The sequence below is a fragment of the Dama dama genome, chromosome 5, assembly GCF_033118175.1.
Source record: "Dama dama isolate Ldn47 chromosome 5, ASM3311817v1, whole genome shotgun sequence".
Taxonomy (NCBI): domain Eukaryota; kingdom Metazoa; phylum Chordata; class Mammalia; order Artiodactyla; family Cervidae; genus Dama; species Dama dama.
In genome coordinates this window covers 97051504-97079238 of record NC_083685.1, presented here as the reverse complement: position 1 = coordinate 97079238, position 27735 = coordinate 97051504, and the positions used below count along the sequence as shown (strand labels likewise).

Below are 27735 nucleotides of genomic sequence, written 5' to 3'. Positions count from 1 at the left end.
TTGGAAAAAACCCCAGGAAATCAGAGGCCTCTTTATCCCTGTTTGTTTCTTATTTTTGGAGTTAAGCTCTCCTCCCCACCTTTGCCAATAAAGATGATGGGGTGTGGGGGAGCACAGCCTGATAATTCTCACCCCCGCCTCGGGAGGCCCGCCTCCAGGCCGAGATGGGGCATCCTGCTAACACTTAAACTTGGAGGCCCAGAGCCCCACCCCCTCCACCCTCTCCATCTGCCTTTCCCCAACCTCTGCCTGGCCCTGCAGGCTCTGCATCCGAGAAAGATGAGCACATTCACACCACCAGAGCCAAGTCTTTCCCCACAGGGCAGAGAACCAGGAGGACAAGCAGAGAGGGCAGCCCAGTGGCCAACCTCCCCTCCCCCACCTTGGGTTTGGCAGACAGGTAGGACCCATCCTTCTGCAGGAACCATCCTGGTGCCTCTGCCTTCTCCCTTTCTGCCCTGATCCCTGAGATCACTGAGCTTTTCCCCTTCTCCCTGACCACATCAACCTCTCAGCAGAGGAAAGCCCCCCAACATTCTGGTTCTTTCTCTCCTCTGAGCCTTTGCACAACTATTCGCTCTTCTTGAAAGTCTTCCCACCCTTCTCCAAATCTGGCCTTGCTAAGTGCAGGTAGCCTACCCCTAATCTGGTCTGGACTCTTCCCCTACACCCTAAGATTCTTGTGCTTTCTTCTCATTGCACTCATTGCTCTGATAGAATTTGCCAGTAACTTGTCTGTCTCTCCTGCTAGATTCCAAGTTCCAGGTAGAAAATGACTTCATCTTGTCTGGGCATTGCTATGTCCCCCATGCCCAGTATGGTGTCTGACTCATATGATAAGTGCTCAGTAACCTTTGTTGAACAAATGGACGAGACAGAGTCATCTGGATAGAGTGAAGCAAAGGAGATTTTTGACATCAGGAGCTCTTTTGGTGGGATTGATGGGGATGGGAGTTTCTAAACTTAATCCATAGGTGTTCTCCTGGTGAACCCACCCCTGCCCCCTCCCCACGTGACACTCCCTGGCCCCACACAGTTAACTCTCCCCAGACACTTGAGTAACATCCTCTTGTTCCGTCACCCCATCTCCCATCTCCCAGGACCCTGAGGTCCCATTCTTTTCCAGTTTACATTTGCCTCACTAGTTAATGGAGTCACCAGCCCACCACCTTGTATCTATCTGATGGTTTTCTTTCCAAAGTGGAAGCAGTCTTAAATCTGCCATATTCTGTCAGGCTCATAATGGAGCTGAGGGCCTTTATAGAACAGTAGCTCTGGGGCATCACAGGTGGTCCAGTGACTAAGACTCTAAGCTCCCAATGCAGGGGGCTCGGGTTCCATCTCTGGTCAGGGAACTAAATCCCACATACCGAAACGAAGAGTTTGCATGCTGCAACTGAAGATCCCACGTCCTGCAACTAAGATCTATTGCAGCCTAATTAATTATTATTTTTTAAACCAGTAGCTGACAGCTCACTTCTGGAGTCTGACTACCTGAGTTTGGATCCCAGCTTGATCACTTACCATCCTATAAATCTGGGCAAGTTACTTCTTGTTTTTGCACCTCTGTTTCCTCATCTTCAAGATGAGATTATTAGGAGTATCTACCTTGCAGGGTTATTGAAGAATTAACTGTGCCCATGTGTGTGGTAGCCGGTCTCCAAATCAGCTCCCAGTGAACCTCCCCAGCTGGTATTACAGTGTCATGCCTTTCCACACTGATCTGTGTAATCAATGGGGTTCCCGGGTGGTGCAGTAGTATAGAACCTGCCTGCCAATGCAGGAGATGCAAGAGACACAAGTTCGATCCATGGGTCAGGAAGATCCCTGGAGAAGGGAATGGCAACCAACTCCAGTATTATTGCCTGGAGAATCCCATGGACAAGGAGCCTGGCATGCTGTAGTCCATGGGGTCACAAAGAGTGTAATCAATGGGATATTGTGAGGATGGTGTGTGACTTCAGAGCTTGATAGTGAAAGGGAGTGTGGCTTCCACCTCCCTCTCTTGGATCACTCACTCTGGAGGAGGCCAGCCATCGTGTCCTGAGGACAGTCAAGCAGCCCAATGGAGAAGCTCCACTTGACGAGAAGTTGAGGGCTTCTGCCATCGGCTGACACCAGCCAGCCAGACATTCGAGTGAGCCATCTTGGAATCTTGAACGCTGATCCACTAGCCCTTAGATGTCTGCAGCCCTGACCTACATCTGGATGACATCCTCATCAGAAACTCTGAGCCAGAAACACCTATTTTAGCTGCTTCTGAATTTCTGATTCACAGAAACCATGAGATAATAAGGGTTTATTGTTTCAGACAATTGAGTTTTAGAATAATTTGTTACACAGCTATAGGTAACTAACACATAGTCTGACACATAGTCTCCATACCTGTTAACCATCATTAACTCCATCTTACAGGTAAGAAGACTGAAGCTCAGGCTCGTGAACTGATGCTTTTCATGTACATATACAGCTATTAATAGGAAGTGGCAGTGCCAGCCATATCCTCAACCCAGGGACTTTATTTTTTTTATTTTGTTACTACTTTTGGCCACACCACTGCGACATGCAGTATCTTAGTTCCCTGACCAGGGATCATCGAACCCAAGTTCCCTGCAGTAGAAGCACCAAGTCTTAACCACTGGGCCCCAAGGAAAGTCCCAACCCAGGGCTTTTAGTGCCAGGTTCTAGGCTCTTCTTTCTGCTCCACATTCCAGTTATCCATTGTTGAGTAACAATACCAAGTGGCATTAAATAACTATTTTATTATGCTCTGGACTTTGTGTCTGGAACTCCAACAGGACACTGTGGGAATGGTTTATCTCTGCTCTACTATGTCTGCGGCCTTGGGTGGAAAACCTGAGAGTCTGGGGATGATGATCTGAGAGCAGAGGGCTGCGTTACTTATACATCTGGCAGCAGATACTGACTTTTGGCCAAATCCCTCCATGTAGACCCTTAAAATAGGCTGGGCATCCTCATGGCATGACGACTGAGTTCCAGAGTGAGTGTCCCAAGAGGCAGAATGTGACAGATTCTTAAGGCCTGGGTTCAGAAAGTGGCTCAGTGTCACTTCTGCCACATTCAGTGAGCCAGCTAGTCATGGAACTCAGGTTCAAGGGAATGATACATAGTACTTACCTCTAGGTAGGCAGCATGTCAGAGGGGGGCCATTGTTTAAATTAAATTAAATATGGGGCCATTGTTTAAAACTGCCACACCCACAGCAGCCTCCTGATTGGTGAGGGGCTCTGAAAAAATATCCCTGCCTTGACAGGCCACACTCTGGTAGGTTGGCCTCATGTGCCCAAAACAAACACTAACTCCACCAGCCTCCTGTGTGAAGTGTTCATGAAGGGCTTACCCGGGGAAGACATATCACAAGGGTTCAGAGAAGGTGCTGGAGTCATCAGTGACACTTCCTGGCATCTACCATGTGCCAAGCTCTGAGGAAACAGACCCAGAACCTTAAGGAGTGGCTTTAGAGAGTAGTGTGTGGTACAGCGGGAAGATGTGTAAAGAAACACCACCACCTGAGGTAAACAGGTGCCACACAAGAGAAGCCTGGAGCAGACTCACTCCACTTAGCCTTGGGGGCTCAGAGAAGCTTTCTCAGAAGAGGGGATATCTGAGCCAAAGGAGAAAGTCTTTCCAGATAGAAGAACAAGCCTGGGCAAAGGAAGGAGATATGAGGTAACAGTATTTGGGCAACTAGAAGTGACTCAGGGTGGCTGTGGGGTGGGCAGAGCTGAGGTGAAGCCCCAGGGGACACCAGGGGGTCAGATTCCAAGATGCATTACCTACCGAGGTAGACCACTTACTGGTAAGAATTGGGCGCATGGCATGAGGGGAGGAGGATGACTGTGACACTGTTGGCCATACCATTAACCTGAGAAATCCCAGGAGTGAGAGGAAGATAGGTCTAGAAAGGTGGACATGTGGAGTCTGAGATGCCTGTGGGGCGTTCAAGTGGGATTCCAGCCCTGTGTCCGGAAAGTTCTGGCCTGAGGACTAAACAAAGTGAGGGGAGCTGCGGGTGGAGAGTCTTGAATGTCAGGATCAAGGGTCAACTCTATATTCTATAGGCAAAGACAAGCTAGGGAAGGTTTTAAGTAAGAGATTATAATGACTAATACTTAATGAGGGCCCATTACATGTTGGGCAAAGTCCCAAGCATTTTATATGAACTGATTTGGACCTCACAGTCATTCTGTAAGGAAAGTGCCTTTGCACTAAATTTAAGATATTTTCAATTGTAATATATACCGTTATGCTATGACATGTCTTCAATTTAAAATGGGTTCTTCAGAGATGTTAAAATGTAGATAGAAGGAAAAAAGGCCAAGGAATCAAAGAAATACATGATCTGCATTTAAAACATGAGGAAACAGGAACAGAAAAATAACTTTCCCAAGGTTTGGTAAGTGCCAGAGCCAGGATTTGAAATCGGGCAGCCCAGCTCCAGAGCCCAAGTTTTCAAGCATCATTTGATGCTGGACAGGAGGGTCGAATGATGTGGAGTTTTAAGAAGACCAGTGTGGGGACTTCCCTGGTGGGCCAGTGGTTAAGAATCTGCCTTCCAATTCAGGGGGCACAGGTTCGAGCCCTGGTCGGGGGACTAAGATCCCACAAGCAGCAGGCCAACTAAGCCCATGCACGATAACTAGAGAGTCCCCACCCCACAATTAAGATCCAACACAGCCAGGAAAATAAAGTAAATATTAAAAAAAAAAAAAAAAAAGACCAGTGTGGCCGCTAAGGGTACACAGTGGGTTTTAGGGGAGTGAGCAGAGTCAGATGCACATTTGGGATACTGGGCTCTGCAGGGAGAAAGAGGGTTCCAGAGAGGGCTGGGGCCCATAAAACAGGAGGAGGGGCAGAGAGGAGCAAGGTCCTTCAGAGATGGGCAAAAGTCTTGACCCACTGCATGTTGGGTGTGAGAAGGAGGACAGCTCTAAAATGCTGAGCCTGGAAAGAGGGCACATTCTTGGGGGGCTTGAGACAGCTCCTGGAGACAAAGGAGAGCTGCGTGGCTGGGGTGTCAGCAGGGCGCTTCTCACCCCAGTGTGGGCGGCAGCGTTGTCCGGTGCCTGGCTAGCAATCACTTAGTATTTATCGAATGAGTGAATGTTTCAATTGTTGTATGAGCTTGGGCATGCCATATGATTTCTGGGCTCCATTTTTCAGTGTAAAATGAAAGCATTGGACTAGAATGTGTAAAACAAAATGGAAGGTGTTTCTCCAGAAGGGATAAATTACTCCTTTCTCTCTATCCCCAGCACCTTTACAGATTCCCCCAAACAGTGGTTCTAACCCTGGCTGGCTGTAAATTAGATTAACTGAGGCCCCATATGAGACCACTAAACTCCAAATCTCTGGAGACAAGACCCAGCAACAGGTAGTTTCTTTAAGATGACCAGATGACTCTACATGTGATCTCCCATGTGGCGCTAGTGGTAAAGAACCTACCTGCCAACGCAGGAGGCATAAGAGACGCAGGTTCCATCCCTGGGTAGGGAAGATCCCCTGGAAGAGGGCATGGTAACCCACTCCAGTATTCTTGCCTGGAGACTCCCATGGACAGAAGAGCCTGGTGGGCTACAGTCCATAGGGTCGCAAAGTCGGACACGACTGAAGTGACTTAGCATGGACACACGCAGCTTGTTGAGAACTGGGAGCTTCCAATTCTAGTTTGAACTTCAGTATCCAGTTTGAAAACCATGGGGCTGTGTGAAGGCAAGGATCCCTCCCAGGCCTAGGCCCTTGGACTGTGACTTATAGTTGGAGACAGGCCTTTCTTTTCAGGTCCCATCTCCCATCCCCCAAATCCAAACTGATAACCAAGGGACCAGACACCAGGGTTTCTCAACCACACACTGCTAACTGTTCAGACTGGATCATTCTTTGTCCTGGAGAACATTCCCGTGCATTTTCAGATGTTTACCAGCATCCCTGGTCTCTAACAATTAGATGCCATTACTACATTCCTCCCACCCCACTCCGCCATCAAAACAATCAAAAACATCTCCTCTGGTGCAAAATCCCCACCTCCCCAAGTTGAGAACCACTGTGCTACATGAGCCTCCCTCTCCCCCTGCCCTCCCCGGTTGCAGACAGAGGCCAGGCAGAGGCGGAGGCCATTTGACAGCACGTTTAGTTGGGCCTGGCAGGAGGGAGGCCTCTCTCTGTGGGAGGCTTCACAATGTTAAATGGAAGGGGAGCATGCCAGCAGGCTGACTGATGTGGTCTCACTCTAGGGGGAGGGACTTTTCCAGAACACTCATTCCCGGATTCCCAATCAGTCACAGGAGGGCCAAGAGGAGTTTCTGGGGCCTGGCAGCCCCCACGTTTTCCGGGAACAGGCAGAAGGGGGTGTGGGAGTGGTGGTGAGCAGAGGGGATTCTTTCCTTCTGTAGATATTTTCCTGGCACAGGGACTGCCCCCATCTGATTGGTTGAAGGATGAAGGGGAGGAGCTTTCCAGCTGTGGGTGCCTGGGTCCCTGGAGACCATCTGACACTGGGACTATGGGGTATGTCTGAGTATCAGGGTCTGGAAGATTGAACCACTTGGGGCTGGAATTAAGGGTCTGGCTGTCCACCCCCCTCCCCACCCCACCCCCAACCCCAAGAGAGAAGTGGATGTTGTGGGCACACGAGCTCCTTAGAACTGGAGGCTAGGCTCTTTCCTCATTTTCACAAGTCAACTTTTTGCTTGGAAGTAGTTGTACCTAAGGGAAAACAGCGGGTGGGAGGCCTGGGAATGGAGGAGGGAAGGGCCGCGAGGGCAGGAGGAAGGATAAGGGGGTACTGGTGGGAGGTGGTGAGGTTGTCTCCCGCCCTGATCCCCCAACTCACTCCACCACGAGGCTCGGAACACCCAGGAGCAGGGCAGTTCCGCACACAAACAGCAGCAGGATCCGAGCTTCCCAAAGATCGTGACTTCCTACGGGACCCAGGAGGCAGTGAGTGATCCCGGGGGCTACACCCATCGATGGTGGGGGAGCCTCAGAGCTCAGAGATCTGGGTGGGGTGAGGCAGAGGCGGGGAGTAAGGACCTGGGAAGCAGCGCTTTCGGGGCCAACAGTACACCTCGAAGCCCTGGCAGGTGGAACAGTTGTACAGGATGGTGCTGCCCCCTGCAGGAGACAGTAGGACCAGCAGTGCTGTGGGAAGCCTTCGCTCCATGCATCCACCCCTCCGTGACAGCTCTCCTCAGGTGCACCAAGCCCCTGGCTCTCGCTACCCCTTCCCTTTCCTACTTACGGCAGGCGGGAGGGCAGAGAGCTGAAATGAAAGACAAGGCAGGGTGGGGACGGATGAGCTCAGCCACACACCCCTTTGCCCAAGGACCTAGGCACCCCTTGGTCCTTCCCCACATCTGTACCTTCTCTGTTGTACTCCCGGAGCTTGGTCTTTTGAAGCCATTGCCAATACGAAGGGAGTGAGTAGAGAGACCCTTTGATCTCTGGGGAGGCGGAGAGCAGCTAGAGTGCCCAGGGCCTCAGCAGGGCTGGTTCACCTCCACCCCTTCACCCAGCACCACCCCACCACTCTCTCCTGTCTCCATCTGCCCTCCACCCTTCCCTACCCCACCTCCCCAGCACCCTCCTTGGTTGTGCCTTATAAGCCCCTAGGTTGTGCCTTCCCCCTTGACTTCACCCATGACTCTCAGGACTCTGTGAGTCTTCTCTGTGATTTTGTTCAAGGATGCATCATCTGTGGAGATGGGTAAGGATTGGGTGATTCCCTCATTGACCTGGAAGGAGGTTCTGGGCCCCTTCCCAGGGTCTGAAGAAGCTCTCCCAGAGGGAGCAGAAAGTGTGTCCAGAGAGGGCTGTGGACTGAGGAGATGGCTGAGAGGCAGAGCTGGGAGGCCACTTGCAGGCCCCTTGGGGCACAGGGGTGAGTGTTGCTAGGCCCATCTCTGGATGTCTGATTTTACCTAAGGCAAAGGCCGAGAATGTCCAGGAAACCTCACAGTCCTTCCATTGGACCTCCATCTGGCTGCAAAGCTGAGCCAGGCGGCCTGACAACTCACGGTCTGGGAAACGGCAGAAGACACAGGCCTCAACGGCTGCCAGGAAGATGCCACCTAGTGCCAGTGTCCACATGAGGCCTGCTGGGGGTGCTGGAGGGAGGGCTGGCCCCACCTAGGCTGGAAAGGCACTGGAATGCTCTGTGATCCTGGTTCCAGCCCTTTGTCTGAGGTTCTAGAGCATTCTAGCACAGTGACACTACCCCATCTCTGGCTGGGGTAAACTTGGGGCCCAATGAATTCGGGACTGGAAGAAGATTCTTCTAGTGGGAGATGGGTAGAGAAAGCAGGGCTGCTGCTATACCCCCAACCTAGCCCTCAGCAGCCTTCATGAGTTGGTGATTCCAAAAGCAATTTTATTTTTCTTCCTGTAAATCACGACCAGTGATAAATAGTAAGTGACTCCTCAGTGAAGAAGCTGTTTGTGAGTATCCCGTACCCCCAGGGACCCAGAAACCCACCCCTGTCCACATCCTCCCCCACTCTCTCAAACTCTTCTGTTCATCTCCTCTTCGCCCTGAGCAGCCTTGGGCCTTCCCCAACTATCTCCTAGCAACAGGCTCATGGTTGCCGTAGCAACAGAGAGTTCTATACAGGCCTCCAAGGCCTAGCTAAGCCCAGTGACTTCTCTTACCTCTCATTAGAAGATCCTAGTGACTCAAAGCTCAGCAGGCCTCTCCTGCCTATGTGGATGTGTGAAACACATGTGCACACACACCCCTTCTGATTAAACTAATTGTCAGTCTACTCACACCCATACCACAGACACACCTGATACCAAAACAGTTGCTGGGCAACCCCAAACAGGCCTGGACATGCAGAGGCCACAGAAAGACCAGCACACAGACGCCACCTCCAGCAACATGGCTGAGAGCCAGGATGCAGGGATCCACGCATCAGTCAGAGCCACTGGCTGACAGGCACGTACACATGAAGGAAGGAAGGCCCGGATCCAAGAAGATGCCCCACTCCTCCCTGTAGCCAGCCCCACCTTCAACATGGGATTCTTTAAAACACCTGGATAAAAACAACAACAACAACAACAAAAAACACCTGGGTCTCCAGAGGGATGCTCCAGCCCCACAGTTAATGGGATTTCTCCTAGCTCCCTTATGCCAACCTAAGGTAGGGCGTAGCCCTCCCTGTCTCCCTCAGTGGTGGCTTAGGACACAGCAAAGAACCTCCCTTCCCATATTTCAGTGTTCTGACCTCTCATCTGTTAGGCCAGGCGAGGCCACCATCTCCAGGAGAAGTCACAGTCCAGGAGACCTCATTAGAGCAATCCAAAGTTCTTCTTTCCCTCAGACCTCACCGTCCTTCCACAGTCCTGCTAAGTTGAGCCTGGGCAGAGAAGCATACCTGCTTTTCCAGACTCTGAATACTGAGCTCCAAGCAAGGAAACACCGAAGGTCCCCAGACTCAGGGAGGACCAGCCAGGGAAGCCTCCCCAGCCCTCCCAATATCAGCTCCGGTCCAGACCCAGTGATCTCGTGGGCTCTTGGTGGGCTTTCTCCAGTGTGGGGATTCCTGTCCATACTTGGGCTCTCCAGTCAGGTGCAGTGGGGCCTCTGACTCTCACAGCTCCCGGAGCAGAGCTAGGAAAAGGCCTCAGGAGAATCTTCAACCCCTTTACTGACCCGTTCTTTCTCCCCCCCCCCCCCCCCCCCCCATGAAGTCAAACTGAGGGCAGCATTCCCAGGTCTCAGTTCCTAGTGCCGAACAAAGCGCAGAGATCGGGAGTTGAGCAGGTCTTCAGGGTCAGGGAAGACAGAGTCGAGACGGAAGCCGTGTTCCAGAGCCACCCGCAGCACCTCCTCCAGGAAGCTGGGTGTGCCCACCACCTCCCGTGGCTCTCCTGGTGCCCCGGTCCACAGTGGCTGCAGCCCTAGTCTGCGGTATTCCACTTCGGGGAGTTCTGTGGGGCGGGGGGCCCATTCCAGATGGAAGTGTGGGCCTCCCTCTGCCCTGTCCTCATTGGTTACACCAAATCGGGCCCGCAGGGCACCCAGACATTCAGGATCGGTGCAGAAGAGATTGGCCCGGAAGGTGTCCACCTGGACAGAACTCAGCTCATAGTGGTGTGGGCCTCGACGAGCAGAGAAGTGCACCAGGCGGGGGCTGCTATCTACGTCTGCATGGAGCAGGGCGGCTGTGGGAGCTGGGGTCCCCCGAGAGGCCTCCAGTTCTCGCAGGGCATCCAGGAGGGGTCGGATCTGGTAAAAGTCAGCCTCTGCCCTCAGAAGTGCTGTCTCCCCATATCCAAGGGGCAGGTCTAGGCGGCCCAGCCGGAGGAAATTGAGGATGTGCCGGAAGGCCTTGCCATCTCGATCGATGAAGTAGTGGCCACCTCCCTGGGGATTGAGGTTGGGGGTCATGGGGGTACCAGCCCTAAACATGGCCCCCAACATGGAGTCTGGGAATCGAGTCAAGGTCTCCAACGTGGTGGAATATAGCGTGCCCCCGACATTCAGGGTCACGGGGCCCCCGAAGGAGGGGGGCGAAGAGGGCACAGGAGGAGGAGAAATTTTGAGGAGTATATAAGACACCGAAAGAGAAGAAAAGGCAGAACTTCCTGGATGTATGCAGAACTGGGTGGTAAGGTTCAGACTGTCTCTGAGTGGGAGGCACAGATTGGAGTACAAGGCAGCAAGATTTGGGGCTCACCCTAGCTGCCTTGGTGGTGGGGGATGGTTTCTGGGCACAGAGATGCCGGAAAGGTCGAGAGAACCGATGAAAAGAGCAGAGGGAAGTCAGAGAGGTATGGGAGATAGAGATCCGATTCTGGGTGGTCAGCGATTCCTTTCTGTGGTCTTCAGACAGTGGCTTTCCAGAATCCAACCAGCAGGTGACGGTGGCGAGCACAAGGCCGACTCTGAAGGGTCCAGCTTCTCGGGCAGATCGCTGTCACCGTGGGCAAGTCCACGCAGGGCTCCGCGGACCAGTTTGAGGCCTTGCCTTGCCTGACTCCGGCGCGGGTCCCAGGAGATGGAGGCGAGGCTACCGGAGCCGATGGCGGGGGGTGCCTCTGTATCTGGGGACCGTAGAAGCACGTTCAGTAAAAGCTGGGAATGTCCGAGGACTCCGATGGAAGTAGCCGGGAGTCTCGGGACCCGGGCGCCGACGCCTTCTTCGGTTTCGCTGCAACCGCTTAAGCCCTCTCCGCCCCCAGGAAGTGGCCTAAGGGCAGCTGCAGGGGGCCCTTTAAGAGGCAGCCCCGCCCCCTAGGCGCCCCGCCCCTCGCCCCCGCCCCCGCCGGCCGAGCGCTGCTAGGGTGGTGGTGGAAGCCGAGTGGCGAACCAGAGAGACGGGGCGGACCAGCTGGACCAGCGCACGCTAGCGGGGGTGGGGTCAGGAGGGTGACTCAGTCACGTCGTTCCGGATGTACCCGCGACGGCCCCACGGGCCCCCGGGTGTGCCCGACCTCACGTCTACAATTCCGTGGACGCGGGCATCTCCTATCCCGCCGCTCAAGAAACTGAGGGCCGGCCGTCAGGAGTTGGGGACCTGTTCCTTTTCTGTCGCTCCAGCGGGGAATTCCCGAGGGGGCGGGTGCTGAGCATCCACATTCCAGGGATGCCTCCGGGCCAGGGTGGCCTGAGCCAGCCTCGCCATTCCTGCCGGATGCCAGCCGCCCCTCCCCCCCCCCAAGGCTAGACCCAACCCACGCCACGCAAGCGGCCTCTGCCTGGCCGGACTGGTCTGGCCACGTCGCCTGAGCCCGCGAGCCCCCGCCCTAGAGGCCGAAGCTCCCCCTTACTCCCAGGAGTTGCCCCTCCAGTGACTCCAGTTCGAAAACTCCCAATCGCTCTTGCACCCGAGGAGTCCCAGTGCCTATATCTCACCAGCCCCAGCCGGAAGGGGGTGGCCAATAAATGAACTTTGAAGAGCAAAGCACAAAGGCTTTAATGGAAAGAGTGGGCGATGGGGAGGGAAGGGATGGGGGGTGCAAGCCCTTGAAGGCCTGGGATCAAAGCGTGTGGAGGTCATGACTACGCCGGCTCAGCTTCTCCGGGTCGTCGGATGCCATGAGAGAGAAATCACGGAAGATGTCAAGATATGTCTCATCTCCTGAGGGGAGGGAGAAAGGGCTGAGAGTCTGGGTCCTAGCACGAATAGTACAATAGGGACAGCCCGGCCTGGTAAGAGCACGCGCTTCCAACGTGGGTGGAGGAGATGTCTGTGCTGTCAGGGCAGCGCCCTCGCCTATTCTTTGCTTTGTTTCAAGGACCTGGAGCGTAGGATGCGCCCAATACGTATTTGTTGAATAAATAATGTAATTAATCAATGAAGCTGAGGACAGGGAGTTGGGGACAGGTCACCAGGGGCCAGAAGCCCACAGTTAACAATGTTGTGCAGGGTGGAGGGGAGGTGTACTTTACCAGCCTGGCCCTGGGCCGCATCGGCCTCCCTCATTTTTGCCAATCGTAGCCTGAAGGGGGAGAGAATTAAGGAATGAGTGACATTCTCACCCCACCCCCACCCCCACCTTCCCATCCTTTGAGCTGGGTTGTTTCATTCACCTGTTTCCCCAGGGTCTAGTACTTTAAAGATGCCTGACAACGTTAATGAATGATGCCTCTCTCAGAATAAATCCACCAAGGAAGGTGAGTTTATCCTGTCCTCTCCCCTTCCTACTCCAAGCCTCAGTCAACACCTGGAGGAGCCTTTCTCAGTCGGTCCAGGAGCTGGCCCCGCCCCTCCCCAGGCCCCTCCTGGCAAGCTGGGGTCTGGCGTGAGCCCCGCCCAAGTGGATAGTGCAAGCGCGAGCCCAGCCTCCCCAGGCACCCTCACAGAGTGACGATGTCAGCGTTGGCTGTTTCCACGGCGATGGTCAGGGGGTCTCTGCCTTCAGAGTCTCGAGCTCCCAGATCGGCCCCCCGTTTCAGAAACAGGCAGGCCAACCTGGACAAGATAGCCAAGTTCAGCCGGCCCCTCACCCCGTCTGGAGCCTTCCTCCCGAGGCCATCATCCCTGTTGTCCCTACCCCGTGTGGCCAAGAATGGTTGCGTGGTGGAGCGGGCCCCGGCCTCGGTTGTCCACCTGGTTCACGTTTGCCCCGTTCTGGAGGAGAAACTCACAGGCCAGAAGAGAATTCTGCATGGAGAAATAGAGAATGGGGAGAGAACGTGGCAAATTAGAGACAAATTAAAAGATATTTTTGGAGTCGGGTCAGATCAGTGGTATGGGGTGGCAGGCTCTGCTTTTTTTTTTTTTTTTTTTTAAGCTTTATTTATTGGCCGCATCACGGGACACGTGGGATCTGTTCTCCAATAAGGGACTGAACCCGCAGCCCCTGCCTTGGAAGCACGGAATCTTAACCACTGGACCACCATCAGGGAAGTCCCTCTGTTCTGGCTCTTACATGTATTACATCCATAGTACAACCTAATGAGGCACGTTATCCCTATTTTACAGATGAGGAAACTGAGGCACAAGGAGGTTCACAGCTCTAAGTGGTGAGGGTCTGGATCCAAACCCAGGTTTCTCTGCCTCCAAATCTCACCCTCTTAGCAATCAGGCTCTACTGGTTATCACTCCCTAGGGGCTGGGGAGAAGGTTAAGAGCTGGGACCAAGGTCAGGAGAGGGAAGAGAGAAGGAGACTAAAGGTGTTGTAGGGAGGTCACCAAGACTCTCACAGCAGCTGTGGCCTGGATCAGCGGTGTGGCATTCTCCTGACCCCCGTTGACCCAGTTGACATCGGCTCCATGGGCAAGGGCGTCAGCCATGGTGGGAAGGGATGGAGGGTGCCCAGCAGCTCGAAAGAGCAGGGCCCCGGGGTGCAGGCTCTCCAGGTCCTCAGAGGGGGGTTCTGTGAGGAGGAACCAGCTATGAATCTGGGAAGGAAACCCCCAGCACAGACCCCTGACATTGTGATGGTTTAGGTCACTTCTCAATTGTGGGGAGGACTCCAAGACCAGGAATTGTTGTGGGAGGTGATGTTGTAGGAGGGTGTGAGTGGATATGGGCGGGTCCCTAGGCATATAGAATAGACTCATCTTTCGCCTCTTCATATCTGACCACCTCAACTGGTGGGGACGTTGGGGGTGAGCTGCTAGTCAACCTCAGCTCTCTTGATTCCCTCTCTCCCAGCCAAGCTCCCACCCTCATCCACAGGCCTCTGGAGACATTCACTCATTCTCCTGAGACTCATTTCATGCTGTTGGCACCCTCACAGAGCCCTTCCTGCTTCCTCCCAACCCCATGGTCCTTCCCATCCTTCGCTTTAATCCCTGAAACTCTTGCCTTATAAAACCAGTGCTGGTACGGTCTGGCCCCCCGAACATTCTCAAGGGGAAGACCTGGATCCAGGACTCTGTGCCTCCCCACTGGGCTTGGCATGGTGCTGAGTGCACAGCAGGCGCTCACAGATGCCCAACCAACCATATACCTGGCTTCGATCTGAAGCTCCCCGGCTTGGGCCTGATAAGCCCCGGCTTTGGGGGCACAGGAGGATGCCCCCTGGGGGGCCCCCGGCCACCTCTTCGCCCTCGAATCTCAGGAAGCTTGGTCAGGAACTTCTTCTCCACGTATTTAGCATGAATCCAGGCCTCCTTCTCTTGCCTGATGGGGGAGTGTTGCAGGGGAAGGAGACAGTCTTCCCTCTTCTCATCCTGGGCCCTCCTCCCTCCCTCCCCACATGGAGGGTAGCCCCAGCCTCACCGGGAGCAGCTGGGTCCTGGCTTCTTCACAGCCATGGCCTCCACACGGGCTTCATAGATCTGGTTTATGACGACATTTCCCAGCTCACACATGAGCTGCAGGCGGCCCAGGTGGAGGCAGAGACAGGCAGGTAGGGTATGGGTGAGTGTCTGAGCCCTCGGGCTCTGCAGCCCTGCCCTTACCCCACCCCCACACACTCACAGCACCCCAAGTCACCTTCACGAGTTCCGGCTCCCATGAGTCAAGGGTCAGAGACCGGACTTTGGAGAAATGAACTCCAAGGCTCCTGGAGAGCAAGGGGGATATGTCAGGCCCTCTGTGGGGGCAGCTGCTACTCCTGAAAAGACTTAGGGGCAACGTCCTACATGGGGGCCCATGCGAGGTGCTGGGTCAGGAGGCAGAGGGCAGCCAGGGTCACGTGGTCTTGACCGGGATCAAGCAGGATTCCACCTGTTCACCATTCCCTCTCCTCCCTTCTCCTCATCCTCTCCAGCCACCTCCCCTCTCTCCAGGCATTCTGGCCTGGACAACTCTTTCCATGCTACTCCCCTCCCTTCCCCCCCACCCCAGGGCTGTATAGATCTGCTAAGTCCTCATAACATCATCTCTCTCTGCTTTTCAGCTCCCCCACCCTCAGCAGTCCTGACCCCACACCTCCTCCAGACAAGCCGATCAACTCCCCTGGGTGTCCTCCTACCCTCACCAGACCAGGACACTGAGGGGCTGGGCCCACCTGAGTCCACCTTGTGCCCCAAAGGCTCAGCCCAGGTAACAGGCAGAATGTGAGAAGAAACCCAGGCAAGTCTCCCGCCCCCAACCCAGGAGGAGCAGGGGCCCACGCTTGGGACCCGGGGGAGCGGAGAGACCTGTGAATGCCGGAGCACTGAATGCAGAGGGTGACGCCAAGGTTGATGCTGGCCCACTCGGGGGCGGGCTCCCGGCAGTCACAGCACTGGGCGTTGCCATCCACGCTCTGCACCTGGGCTGCCACATGCCCCACTCCACCAGGCTCCCTTCCCCTGGTCAACCCTCCAGGGCCCAGCGTGGCAGAGGAGCTTATGGCCAGGTGTCCTGAGCCCTGGGGGGAACAGGGGAAGAAAGAGTGGCTCCGAGGGAAGGGATGTCCTAGCTCGCTGGGCAGCCCAGCCCTGCACTGATGGTTAAGGTACCTGCCCTGGACCCCGGGGGCTGTCATCAAGGCGAGCCTGGCTGAAGGCTGTGGCGATGCTGCTCTGCACGGCGCTGACCCACAGCTGCATGAGGCGCTCTGAGTCAGCCTGCAGGAGGCAGGACCTGGACCAGAGGGGAATGGAGAGCAGGGAGGGGTCTGAGGCTTGGGGAGTCAAGTGGCAGGATGGGCAGGCTGACATTCAGCAAGTGTGCAGCTGGTACCAGTCATATGGAAATACCTCTGCACCAATCGGTAATATCCTTCCAGATATGCCCCTTTGCCCTATACTCTCCCCCCGAGTCAAGTACCAAAGGGTTAACATCTGGGGCAGCATGAGGGGCCTCCAAGACCCTTGCCAGCTGGTAAGATTGAGACACACAGGCCATCACCCCTGGGCACTGTACTCACTTGCTGGGGGACACGACCTCAAAGCAGAACCGTCTTTCTGAGTCAGGACAGAGCTTCACTGTGCAGAGACGGAGGTCATCCACCACCACGGTCACAGGGTCCTGGCGGGGGGAGGGCAGATGTCCAAGCAGTCACAGCAGGGCTGAGTCCTCCTGGGGCCCAGCACCCAGGACCCAGCCTGCTCACCTTGTACCTCTTCTGATAGACCAGTTGGTTGCTCTGAATAGTGAACCAGCGTCTGGAAGAGGTAGAAATAGCGTTAATGATGTGGGGGTATGGCTCAGGAGAGGAACAGGAGGGAGGGGGTGCTCTCAGCTTCATAGAATCTCACTGAGAAGAGAGAGACCCGGGTTGCCCATCCCAGAGGTTGCAGAGGAGGGGCAGCCGGGGACATGTGAGGGTTGCTGATCACATCTCAAGCAACCCAATTGTGATAGATTCACAAAGACAAGTTTCCAGCAGATGGCAGTAAAAATGCTTTGTCTAATAAAATAAGTCCATTACTACAACATTTTGGCAAATACAAGTATCTTGGAGAAAGGGCTCTGTTTCTTAATTTGCACAAAGATCCCTCCGGTGGTGGCCCTGGAAGGGGAAGGGGTCACGTCAGAGCAGGTCACCACCCTGCTCCACACCCTCCCATGGCGCCCCACTTCCCTCAGAGCACAGCCAACGAGGCCGTCACGATTCACACCCCGTTAGCTCCACCTGCATCTTCTACCACTTCCTCCTCCCTCCCTCTGTCCACACCCAGGGCCTCCCCTCTGTTCCTTGAACCCTCCAGGTTCCTCAGGGCCTTGGAAGGGCTCCTCCTTCAGCCTAGAACATTCTCCCCCTAGATATCCTTCCAGTCCTCACTCAACAGTCACCTCTCCATGAGGCCTAGACTGACCACCCTATTCAAAGTCACAGCTCCTTCCCAGCTGTGTCCACATTGCTTCTTTGTTGTTTTTTGCCTATGGTATTCTTACCTTCTAGGATAACATATAATTTACTTAATTACCATATCACTGTCTGTCTGTGCTGATGGAATGTAAAGTCTCTGAAGGAAGGGGTGGGGGTGTAGGGGCGGTCTGTCTGTTTTTCCTGGCAGTATTTAACACATGGTATGTGCATGCCTGCATGCATGCTTGGTTGCTTAAGGCATGTCCGACTCTTTGTGACCCTATGGGCTATAGCCCACAAGGCTCCTCTCTCCATGGGATTCTCCAGGCAAGAATACTGGACTGGGTTGTCATGCCCTCCTCAGGGGGGTGTTTCCAACTCAGGAATTGAACCCAGGTCTCCTCTACTGCAGGTGGATTCTTTACCCACTGAGCCACCTGGGAAGCCCCATTTAACACACTATAACCACTCAAAAAACCCCCAAAACCGATGGTTTTGGCCAATTGGGATGTTCACTCCTCACCTGCTCCAGGTCTTAAATGCATTGCTGGCCCTTTTGAAGAGATGTCCTTCCATGACCAAGCCACCAGGCCCCTCCCTTAGGCTTGGCTCTGGCTCCTCCCCACCCAGCTCCTGGGGGTACAAAAGTGTCAAAGGGCAACTGAAGTGGGCAGAGAACAAGGCCCCAGGGCCGTCCGCCTCCTGCCTGCGGGCCTCAGTCCTCACCTTCTGTTTTAGCAGCACGTGTCTCTGCTCCATGTCCCTCTTCTCGCGGGCTGAATTCAGGACCAGCTGGTGTAACTGAGCACAGGAGAGGTATCTCAGATGCCTCCAGCCTCACCCACCAGACCAGGAGTCGTCTCAGAGCCCCTTCCCTCCCTCTTCCACCTCCCTGCTTCCTGGGGCTCTACCTGGCCACCCAGCTCCTTGCGATACTGGGCCAGCTGGCTCAGCTCCTCATGGCCCTGCTGGAAATGGGTAGCCTGGGCCTCCACCAAACGCAGCACCTGGGGACAAGGTGGGCAGGGGGCAGACCCCTCTCTTTCCCTGGTCCCTCCTGCTATCAGCAGGCTCCTCCCCACCCCCACCCCCACGTTGACTCACAAACTCCATGATGTCAAACTTCCTCTTGTCCTCAATCACATTGATCTGAGAGCCCAAAAGATCTCAGGTCAGTCTTGAAGACACAGACCCCACCCCTCCCACTGCATACCAGTGACTCTCCAGCCTCGAGGTGATTGAGGCCCTGGTACCCCAGGAGGACAGGTAGGGGCAGGCACCTGCAGGGCATAGTCCAGGGCCCGGCCCCGGTACCCGGCTCGAGCAACCTTCAAAGCAGCTCCAGCCTCTTCTGCCTCCTGGGCCCGGCGCCTGGGAACCTCTGCGTTGTGAATAAGAGCAGCCTCCAGGCTCTCAGCCCCCCGCCAGAAATCCCGGCCAGCCTCTCGGAAGCTCCGGAGACCTCTGGAGGTGCAGGAATAACACAGAATTACCCATACACCCACCGACCCCAGCAGAGAAATCCCTAAGGTTCATTCACAGCCTTGCATCTATGGACACTCAGGACTTTGAGGGGATCCTTGAGATAGGGGATAATGATCAGGCCACCAGAAGCCTCCAATCTTACAACTCCTTTATTCAGGGAGGCCCCCATGGCATTGGGAGAGGCCAGAGGACTAGTTTCCCTCCCAACTCACTCCTTGACCAAGGTCTGAATTTGCCGCTGCAGTGTGTGCTGGGTAGCATCGAGGAGCTCCTGAGGGAAAAAGAAGTTGGCAGGTGGGGGTCAGGACCACAGACTTCCTTGCTCCCACCACCACTCCCCACTTACAGCATGGCTGTCCAGCTTGTGGCTCAGGCTCTGAGTGAATTTGTCCAGACACTCCTAGGCAAGAAGATGCAGAGAGAGAGTACCAGACAAGGGCAGTCGGGTCCTCCCATCCCTAGACCTCTGACCTGGGACCAGCAGACCCCAGACCGACCCTCCCCTCGCCTTCCCCAGGGTCTCTCCACATCCCAGACCCCACCACAGCCTAGTCTGGACCCTCCACATACCGCCATCATGGGCTCTGGTGGTCCCAGGTGGGCGAGATCACAAATGCCCACGATGAAGGCCCGGCTGGCAGCAAGGTAGTGCCGCCCACTTTCCAGGAGGCCATTCCCCAGTTTGAGGAGCTGGGAAACAACAGAGCAACAGGGAGTTGTGCCAGTGCCACCAATACCCAGTGCTGCTCCTCTCCTGTCTGACTTGTCCCCCCTTTCCCAGGGCTCTGTCCCCCCCCCCTCCCCCCACCTACACTTCTCAGCGGCCCAGTCTGGTTTCTAATACACACAAGCTGCTTTCTCATCTCGGTTTCTTTGCTCCCACTGCTCTGGGTCTGGATCAAAATTCCTCCCAGTCTGACAGTGGAGCCAGTGTCGGTTTCACCTCCCAGACATCTCTCCTGCCCTGTGACATCTGCTTGGATCCAGAGTTCCCCAGAAACGCCATCCTCACGCACTGTCTGGCTCTCAGGATGAAACCAGAGCTTTACCTGCTCAGTATCAAATTCTACAGAAATGGGGGATACCCTGGCTGTCCAGTGGTTAGGACTCTGAGCTCTAACTGCCAAGCGCCCGGGTATGATCTCTGGTTGGGGAATTAAGATCCCACATGCCTTGTAAAAAAAAAAAAAAAAACAAAACTATACAGTATTTACTGTCTGGAGGTGTCCATTCTGTGCTTAGTGAACATTTCCTCATAAATAGTAATCAGTCAGCCAGGCCATAGGGTCAGGGCAGAGATGGTGCTCTTAGGGCCCATTCTGTCTGGCCCTAAATTACAAACAAGGAGGCTTTAAAAAAAAAAAATTATTGGAGTATAGTTGCTTTACAATGTTGTTAGTTTCTGCTGTACAGTGAAGTGAATCAGCCATTTATATATATAAATCCCCTCTTTTTTAGATTTCTTTCCCATTTAGGGCACCAAAGAGCACAGAATCGAGTTCCCTGAGCTATGCAGTAGGTTCTCATGAATTATCTATTTTATACAGTGTTAATAGCTTAAGTATATATGTCAATCCCAATCTCCCAGTTCATTCCACCTGCCTAGGTGATTTGATAAACAAAGGACCAGTGATTGGCCTGAGGAGGGTCTCTGGGAGGCCCCTGTGGTAGCAGGAATAGCCTGAAGACTGGTTTCCCTCCCAGCTCACTCCTTGAGGTGGCCGACTCTGAAGCCAGAGCTAGGTTTTCTGACCCCTGGTTCTTTTCACCTGCAGGAGCTGCATGACTCCTGGAGATGACACCATTGGTTCCAGCCTGAGTCACTGTATCTGGGAAGGGGCAAGAGTTGATGGAGCCTGTCAGTTCATCCAGCCTGGGGATTTAGAGACCACCAGGGCAGTTCTGTGAGGAAATCTTGAGTAGCAGGGGCTCAGAAAACATGGGCTACAGAGGTTTGCTCACGGAACTTTTGTTAAACTGAAAAACACTTTTTCAGGCTAGTGAAGGCTTCAGGGAACTATAGCTTGACTTGAAGATGGCTGGCAGGGTCAGTAATGGTCAGGAAACAGACCACGATCAAATTTTATCAGATGTCACCCTTGGGTGTCTGTAATAAGGGACAAGGACCCAGAGGATCACAACTCCACTGGGGGACTGAGTGTCCAGGTTTTCCCTTATTCACCCCACCTGCCCAAATAGTTGAATAAGGAATTTTCAGAAGACTGAACTAGTGACAAACTGGTACTTCCATACAATAGCACGTGCTCAGCAATACAAAAGGCATGAGCTACTCATCAACTATTAATGAACTGCTGATAACTACTGATAGGCCACAACTAAAGACATTATTTTGAGAGGAAAAAAAGGCTGATCTTGAAAGGTCACATACTGTGTGTGATTCCACCTAGATAACCTAGAAATGACAAGTCTAGAGATAGAAAAGAGATGAGGGGTTGTCATGGATAAGGAAGGGGGTGGGGAGGGAGGGTACCATTACAAAAAAATGGCTCAAAAGATTTTGTGATGACAGGAGTTTTGTATCTTGAGTGTGATGCTGGTTATAAGAATCTATACATGTGATAAAGTGCCCACTGAATTATACACAAAGAAGGGGATTTCCCTGGCGGGGTCCAGTGGCTAACATTCCATCCTCCCAGTGTTAGGGGGTCCAGGTTACATCCCTGGTCAGAAACTGGATCCCACATGCCGCAACTAAAGATCCCATGTGCAGCAACTAAGACACAGCACAGCTAAATAAATAAATGAAAAAAAAATTGTTTTTAAAGGGTATATGCAAAGCAGGTAAAATTCAAGTGAAGTCTTTTTTTTTTTTTCAAGTGAAGTCTTTAGAAAGCTTACTGTATCATGCCAGAAGCAATTTCCTGGTTTGAGCAGGAGATTACAGTTATGGAAGATGCTACCATTGGGGGAAGCTGGGAGATGGGTACCTGTGCCTCTTTGTGCTATTTTTGCAACTTTGTGATCTGCAATTAGTTACAAATAAAAAGTTTAACTTAAAAATATATGTATATATTCATGTGTACAACCGAATCACTTTTCTGTACACCAGAAACTAATACAACATTGTAAATCAGCTATACACCAATTTAAATGTATCTATTTCACTAGTAAACGTATCTATTAGTTGGTTACCTACTAACTTTCAGGTCATGGCAAAGGCCCTGGGGACTGAGGGGAGGCGGGGGAGGGGGAAATGTAAAAGTCCCTCATGATACTTCCAATCCAGTAGGGAAAAGTAGACAAGAAACAGACTTGGCAAATGGGACAGACACAGGCCAGGGTACCCTGTGACTCCCGCTTTTGCATAATCCTCACTTCTTGAGTGTGGGTGAGTGAGGATTATGCTTCTCACCAGCACACCACACGGCAAGGGCAATAGGATGGCGCCCCCAAATGACAGAGGTGATGGATTCGCCCCGCGATCCCATTCTGACATAAACTGATGGCATCTCGTCAGCACACACTTGGGAAAGCCTACTACTGGCCTTGAAGTAGCAGCAAGCTGCTATGAAATAAACTGCCTATGGACAGGGCCCCGGGCCAGGGAACTGTGGGTGGCCTCTGGGAGATGAGGGCCTCAATCCCACAACAGCAAGGACTGGAACACTGCTTGAAGCAGAGCAGAGCACAGTTAAGCTGTGCTGACCCACAACTATGCTAATACCTGTGCACTATTTGAAGTCACGGAATGTGTAATCATTTGTTATACAATAGAAAACTAATACAGCAAATAAACACATAACATAGCTGAGATAAATGCTGTAGAGGGGAAAAAAATAAAGCCAAATAAGGGGGATGGGAGCATGCTGCTTTTGTAAAGAGCAGCCAGGAAGGCCTGACTGCATCGTGTCAGTGTTTTACTGATTTGTTGCCCACAGTCTGAGAGCCCCCTGAGGGCAGAAACTTCTGGGGGCTCAGGGTCCCGCATAACGCAGGTCTTCAGAACGATCAAGTAAGTTCATAGGTGAGTCTTGTCTTCCAAGATTCCGAGCTCCTTAAGGATACAGAACCACCTTTTGGTTTCTCTGTAGCCCCCAATATCTACCCAACCTGGTTAATGTTCAGTAATCTCCAGAACTTATACTTGGTCTCTGCTTTTCTCCCTGGCCCTACCCCTCTCATCTCACTCCCACCCTGGGTCACCCCTCCACATCCGGATCACCTTTTCCAGCCGGGTCTCCAATTCTGACACTTCGGCTTCCACCAGCTCGACAGAGGCTCTGGGAAAGGAGGGACAGGGTCACGGGAACAGAGTTTGGGCCTGTCTGGTCTGTCCAGTCGGCAGGGTCAGGGGTTGGGGTTAGGGGGCCGAGGGTACAGTCAGAAAAAGCTGATGGGTTAAGAACTTCCACCCACCCCCTCTGGCTCGCTCACTCTGCACAGTGTGAGAGCTACTAAGGCCCAGGCCAGAGCAGGAAGGTAGAAAGAGGGTGGATGTGGCGAGGGCAGGAAGTTGCTAACCGCCCAGAGCAGGTGCTGGGGGAAGGGAGGGGTCCCCAAGAGAGGGAGGAGGGAGTGCCAGCTCTGGGGTTGAGAGAGGCTGGAGGGACCCCCTCCACACTGGCAGAGGGTGGCGAGCATCAGAGCATGGGATTTGATACCAGAGGTATGGCTTTGACTTCTAAGCTGGATCTTGCCCGAGACCTACGCCCTGGAAAGACATCCTCTGTCTACATCCTCCGTCCGACATGGGGAAGGTTGTGTATGTTAGGGAGTGTTGGACCTCCCCACCTCTGCCCCTGGACACCTGTGTACACTTACCGGAAGCGGGGTGAGTCCTTAAGACACTCCTCAAAATCCAGCTTGACCGTCATCTCAGCTAGACCGCTCCCGGGTCAGTGGGCCCTCGGGCCTGGAGGGTGGAGCTGCAAGTACAGGCACTCCCCTCGCCTGGGGACTTGCTGATGAGGGAGGAGGGGAGAGTCCTCCCCTGGGTAGAGTCTGGGGGTGGGGGACAGGATTCTTTCCCTAGGTGCAAGGGGTGTCCCAGGAGGAGCTCTCACCCCTCACTTCCAGGCAGTGCTGGGAGGGGTGGAGGCGGGGCCTGGGGGTGGAGAAGCTCCTGAGATCAGAGAAGCCACAGCCCCGCCCTCGGAGACTATCTGCAGTCACCTTCCTAGGGCCCTGGTCTCTCTCTGCTTTGTTCTCCTTCAGTGGTTGAGTTGTGGAGGTCTGAGAGATACAGGTTCAAATCCTGATTGCCTGACCTGGGCAAGCTGATTCCTCAAGTTTCCTCATCTGAAAGATGGGGATGATAATTCCTACCTCCAGAGTGCTTTAAGAATTAAAGACGATACTGGCAAGTATGTGGTTGAATCACATCAGTCATTGTCAGTTCACTGCAGGTGGGTTTTCCTGGGCTCCTGGGTGCCTGTTGAGTCCAGTCCCCCTGGCTACGCCAAGCTTTTTGCTCTGCTCTGCCTGTGGTTTCCTGCATGTGAACTTCCATCTCTGCCCCCCCTCTCCTCAACGACAGCTCAGGATCAGCCTGGGACCCCAATTCACAGCACCCAGACTCCTGCTCTTCTCTTTATTGTCTACCCCGATTGACCGAGGGTGGTGAGGGCAGGGAAAGTCAGCTCCCACCCCATCCCCAGCTGGCTACAGTTTCCATTGTCTGGTTTCCTCCTCCTGAGTCCACTGGAGCCGCAGGGTTTCATCTGGAAGAGGAAGGGCTGGGTTAGTGGCTTTCTCGCCATAGGCAGAAGACGTGGCCCACGATCCCCAGACTCCCTAGAACCTACCCACTCAGCCCCTCGCCCTCCCCAGCCAGCCCCTTGCCCCTGCTCAGGCTCACGTCTGTGCTGGCTTTGGTTTGTGAAGTTTGGATGACTTCCAGGTTCCCTCTCTGAGCCTCCCATGCTTTGCCAGTTCAGCCCCTTGGATACCAGCCACTGACACCAGTCAGACATTGCTCGGGACCCACTGTCTTTGGAGGACAGGGCAGTACCTGGAGCGGGGTAGGTGGCAGAGAGGAATCAGGGAGGAGGCATGGGGGCAGCGGTGGTACCAAGCTGGGGGCCAGTACCCATCCCTCTGGGTTCTCTCCATACAATCCACATTGCACACAAGAATGTGGAGGGCCTCTCTCATCACCTCTGCCTATCTGCTGGCCTGAAGGGAGTGGGGGTTGGGAAGATGGGAGCTTGCCAAAGGCCAGGCCTGGTGAGATGGTGGCCTGGTGCCCTCACCAGGCTTCGATGATGTCACTATCACCTTCCGGGAGCTCTCGGTGGCCTGGAAATCCTGGGAGGAGCTTCCCGTGTGGTCCAGCAGACGGACCTCAGTGCTCATGGGACTCTCAATCACCCAGTTCAAGTTTGTGGAGCCTGGAAGCATCATAGAACCAGGGTTGGCACACCCATCAGTCTGTTGGTTCTTAGCCCTCCCGCTCCTGGGCTGACCCGGAGCTCTCACTGCTCTGCTGCTCATCTTCTGTGTCCTCCTCAAGCTCAGGGTGGGACCAGCACCTCAGGTATCTTCCTTTGCTGTAATACTCCTTGCGCTGCAGATCAATTTCCTTCTGCAACACCACAGTGGTGGATGAAGTTGGGGACAGATTTCTGAAGGCAGGGGAAGCTGAGGAATCATCCAAATCAATCTGAGTCATAAGGGCACCTAGAGAATACAGGGCACCATCTTCATTGTGACTCCTGAGCAGCCACGAGAAGCTCAAGCCTCAGGTTCTCATCTCACTTCTATCCCCTCCTCCCATTTTAGAAAAACATCAGTGACCTTTCCACCTCCTCAGAGTTCTGTTGGGCTTTCTGTTCCTCCTTCCCAGCCAGCCTTCCTTGGGGACTACCCTGACGGGGACCCCCCTAATGGGGACCCCACCCCAGCTGCCCTCTGTCTACCTTGGGGACACCAGCCAGCAGGACTTCCCTCTTAGGCAGCAGGGCCCTGGGCTGACACCCACTGAGGAAGACAAGCTATGGAGGAGAGGTTCTGGACTACAGTTCCCTTGGGTGTCTGGGGCTCCACCATAGCTAACCTTTGGCTTCTAGGATGTGGTTTCTGGCCACCAGGCCAATCTGGTCTTTGACTCCTGCAGTCATTCTTCCTGCCCCACCTCTTTCCACAGGCCTGGGCTCTGAGTCCAGCATCACACCTCGGCCGCCACTGCTCATACTCACACTACCCACACTGCTGTTCTTGCTATTATCCAAGGGAGGGTTTTTCTGAGTTTTCAGGAACTTTCCTTCATTGTAGTGTGCCTTGCGGCGCTTTTCAAAGTCATCGGATTCTGTGGGCCAGTGTCAGAGCATGGCTTTCCTGCCAGGCTCTCCGCTGAGCTCTCACTCCACCTCCCCTTCCATTTAACCCCACCCCTCATCTCACGTGTCTTGGAAAAGCTGTCTGAAGACCCCGAGCTTCTGTTATCACTGTACAGGACCTTGGGGCAGAAACTGTCCACTGTTGCAAACCTGAAGGGGAGAGAGACCAGTTGGGGGCATAGAGAGAACAAAAAATGGAAGCAGGTGGTAGCTGGGGCCAAGCTGGCTGACTCTCCCACCTTGGCCTGAGTGACCCCTGATCCAAATTGTAGTACCTCCCATTTGGAGAGCCAAAAAGCAGAGCTGGCTCAGACCTGAGTTCAGGGGTGGAGGAGGCAAGAGACCGCAGGTTCCTACTGACCTCTGGCAGGACTCTCACCTCTCTGCTAACTTCTCAGGAGTCATTGTGTGAGAGGTCCCGGCAAGCAGGTCTTCATCGCTGTCTTGCAGCCTGCAAGGAGGGGATGAGGCAGTGCCTCAGAGCGGGCAGCAGGCACTCCCCTTCTCCTTTGAATAGAGAAGAGAGTAGGAGCTGAAGGGCTAGAGCTGCAGACTCGCACCTGTGGAAGGGAGTGCTGGGCTCATCCACCTTCATAAAGCCATAGTTCTTGTCAGCAGGGTGGTAGGTGGCCAGGATATTCATTTCATCCCAGTGCTGAGACTTTCTCCTTCGGGTGAGGGAAGGACACAAAAAAAAGGGGGAGGAAATCTCCTAGTGCCCTCCTCTTCTCTGTCCTCCCTCACTCTTTCAGTCATTCAAAACCTTTTTCTTGTTCCCTCTGGTAGTTCCAGGCGTGTAGGAGGCTGGGGTAGGGTCACACCTGATGATAATCACGTGCTACGTAATCAAAGGGTCTATCCCGTACCTGCCGCTCTCTCAAAGGCTAGGAACCTCGGATTTCTCACCCAATTATCCCCACTTACTCTCACTTTTAGTTCTTGGGACTCCGCCCCTTTCCCCTGCCTTGGCTTCCTCTAATGTCTGGAATCCCTTTCTTCCTCCCCGGCTCCTTACCTCTCCGCCCCGGGGGATTTGTGCACCGTGATGGAGCTGCTGTTTTTTAGGATGCTCCGGGGCCGGTCCTCACAGGGTCTGTCTTGGCGCATGCAAGTTGACTCGGATAGCGGAATGTTTGCCGAGTCGTACACCCCAGACCCCCCGGACCCCGGGTTGAACATCCCGGATACACTGGTTCCAGGGAAGTGGGGATTAAACCCGTCAGGTTGTGTACCGGCCCCAAAGCTGTGGCCCGCGACTTCCCCAGGATGCTGGTTGAGCCCGGAACCGAGGACTGCTGTCCCTCCGGAGGGCTGGCTAGAATCAGGACTGCGAATTATGGTTCCCCCATTGTGCGTGGGAGGCCCAGAACCGTGAAACATGGTTACTCCGGAGAGGAAGCCGGCGCCTGACTCGACCCCTCCGATGCCTCCTGGCACCCCCCTGATACCCCCACCAGGGGATTCTCCACTGAGGCCGCCAGCAGCCCCCAGACTTTCCTGCTTCTCCATGGCCCCACTAGGGGGCCACTCTCAGCTACCTCGCCCCGCCTCCCTGCTCCACATAGCCCCGCCCCAGGCCCCGCCCCCACCGCGGCGGGAGGGGGACTCTTGGGCGAGGTCTGGGTCTCCTCCCCCACCGCTCCCTAGAGCCGTGGGGGGCGGAATCAAAACTGTTTCGGGACCTCCGGCTGGAAGCCTGTCAGGTTGCCCCTCCCTTTCTGTCCCACCCTAAAACCCTTCTTTGTCTCTGGGATTTGTTCCCGCCCTTCTCCCCCATCACCACCCTCATCCGAA

The 27735-nt window shown here is 54.2% G+C and overlaps 4 protein-coding genes across 5 annotated transcripts; all 4 read right to left on the bottom strand.

The window, feature by feature from the left end:
* Window positions 1-6570: 6570 nt before the first annotated feature.
* TMEM95 (transmembrane protein 95) lies at window positions 6571-9686 on the bottom strand. Its single transcript, XM_061143332.1, has 7 exons — window positions 7941-9686; window positions 7658-7714; window positions 7383-7463; window positions 7262-7282; window positions 7054-7161; window positions 6854-6941; window positions 6571-6726 (listed from the first exon to the last, which is right to left on the bottom strand). The coding sequence occupies exons 1-7, from the start codon at window positions 8107-8109 to the stop codon at window positions 6699-6701; spliced, it is 552 nt and encodes a 183-aa protein (XP_060999315.1). The 5' UTR covers window positions 8110-9686; the 3' UTR covers window positions 6571-6698.
* Window positions 9687-9707: 21 nt separating this feature from the next.
* KCTD11 (potassium channel tetramerization domain containing 11) lies at window positions 9708-11725 on the bottom strand. Its single transcript, XM_061143331.1, has one exon. It carries the CDS (start codon window positions 10439-10441, stop codon window positions 9743-9745), a length of 699 nt encoding a protein of 232 aa, XP_060999314.1. The 5' UTR covers window positions 10442-11725; the 3' UTR covers window positions 9708-9742.
* A 186-nt stretch (window positions 11726-11911) lies between these two features.
* On the bottom strand, window positions 11912-24035 carry ACAP1 (ArfGAP with coiled-coil, ankyrin repeat and PH domains 1). The gene is made up of 22 exons (XM_061143316.1): window positions 23426-24035; window positions 22827-22884; window positions 19214-19333; window positions 18990-19043; window positions 18856-18914; window positions 18439-18622; window positions 18263-18307; window positions 18070-18165; window positions 17885-17959; window positions 17682-17791; window positions 16460-16511; window positions 16274-16374; window positions 15864-15987; window positions 15561-15772; window positions 14911-14980; window positions 14695-14789; window positions 14423-14595; window positions 13671-13843; window positions 13018-13127; window positions 12825-12935; window positions 12413-12462; window positions 11912-12101 (listed from the first exon to the last, which is right to left on the bottom strand). Exons 1-22 carry the CDS (start codon window positions 23476-23478, stop codon window positions 12001-12003), a joined length of 2226 nt encoding a protein of 741 aa, XP_060999299.1. The 5' UTR covers window positions 23479-24035; the 3' UTR covers window positions 11912-12000.
* Window positions 24036-24180: 145 nt separating this feature from the next.
* LOC133057165 (uncharacterized) lies at window positions 24181-27487 on the bottom strand. 2 transcript variants are annotated; one of them, XM_061143323.1, is made up of 9 exons: window positions 26957-27487; window positions 26502-26609; window positions 26321-26392; window positions 26006-26091; window positions 25659-25910; window positions 25082-25282; window positions 24856-24993; window positions 24462-24614; window positions 24181-24324 (listed from the first exon to the last, which is right to left on the bottom strand). In XM_061143323.1, the coding sequence occupies exons 1-9, from the start codon at window positions 27448-27450 to the stop codon at window positions 24266-24268; spliced, it is 1563 nt and encodes a 520-aa protein (XP_060999306.1). In that variant the 5' UTR covers window positions 27451-27487; the 3' UTR covers window positions 24181-24265. The 2 variants fall into 2 exon arrangements, with proteins under 2 accessions (XP_060999306.1, XP_060999307.1); XM_061143324.1 differs by lacking the exon at window positions 24462-24614.
* Between the last annotated feature and the right edge of the window lie 248 nt (window positions 27488-27735).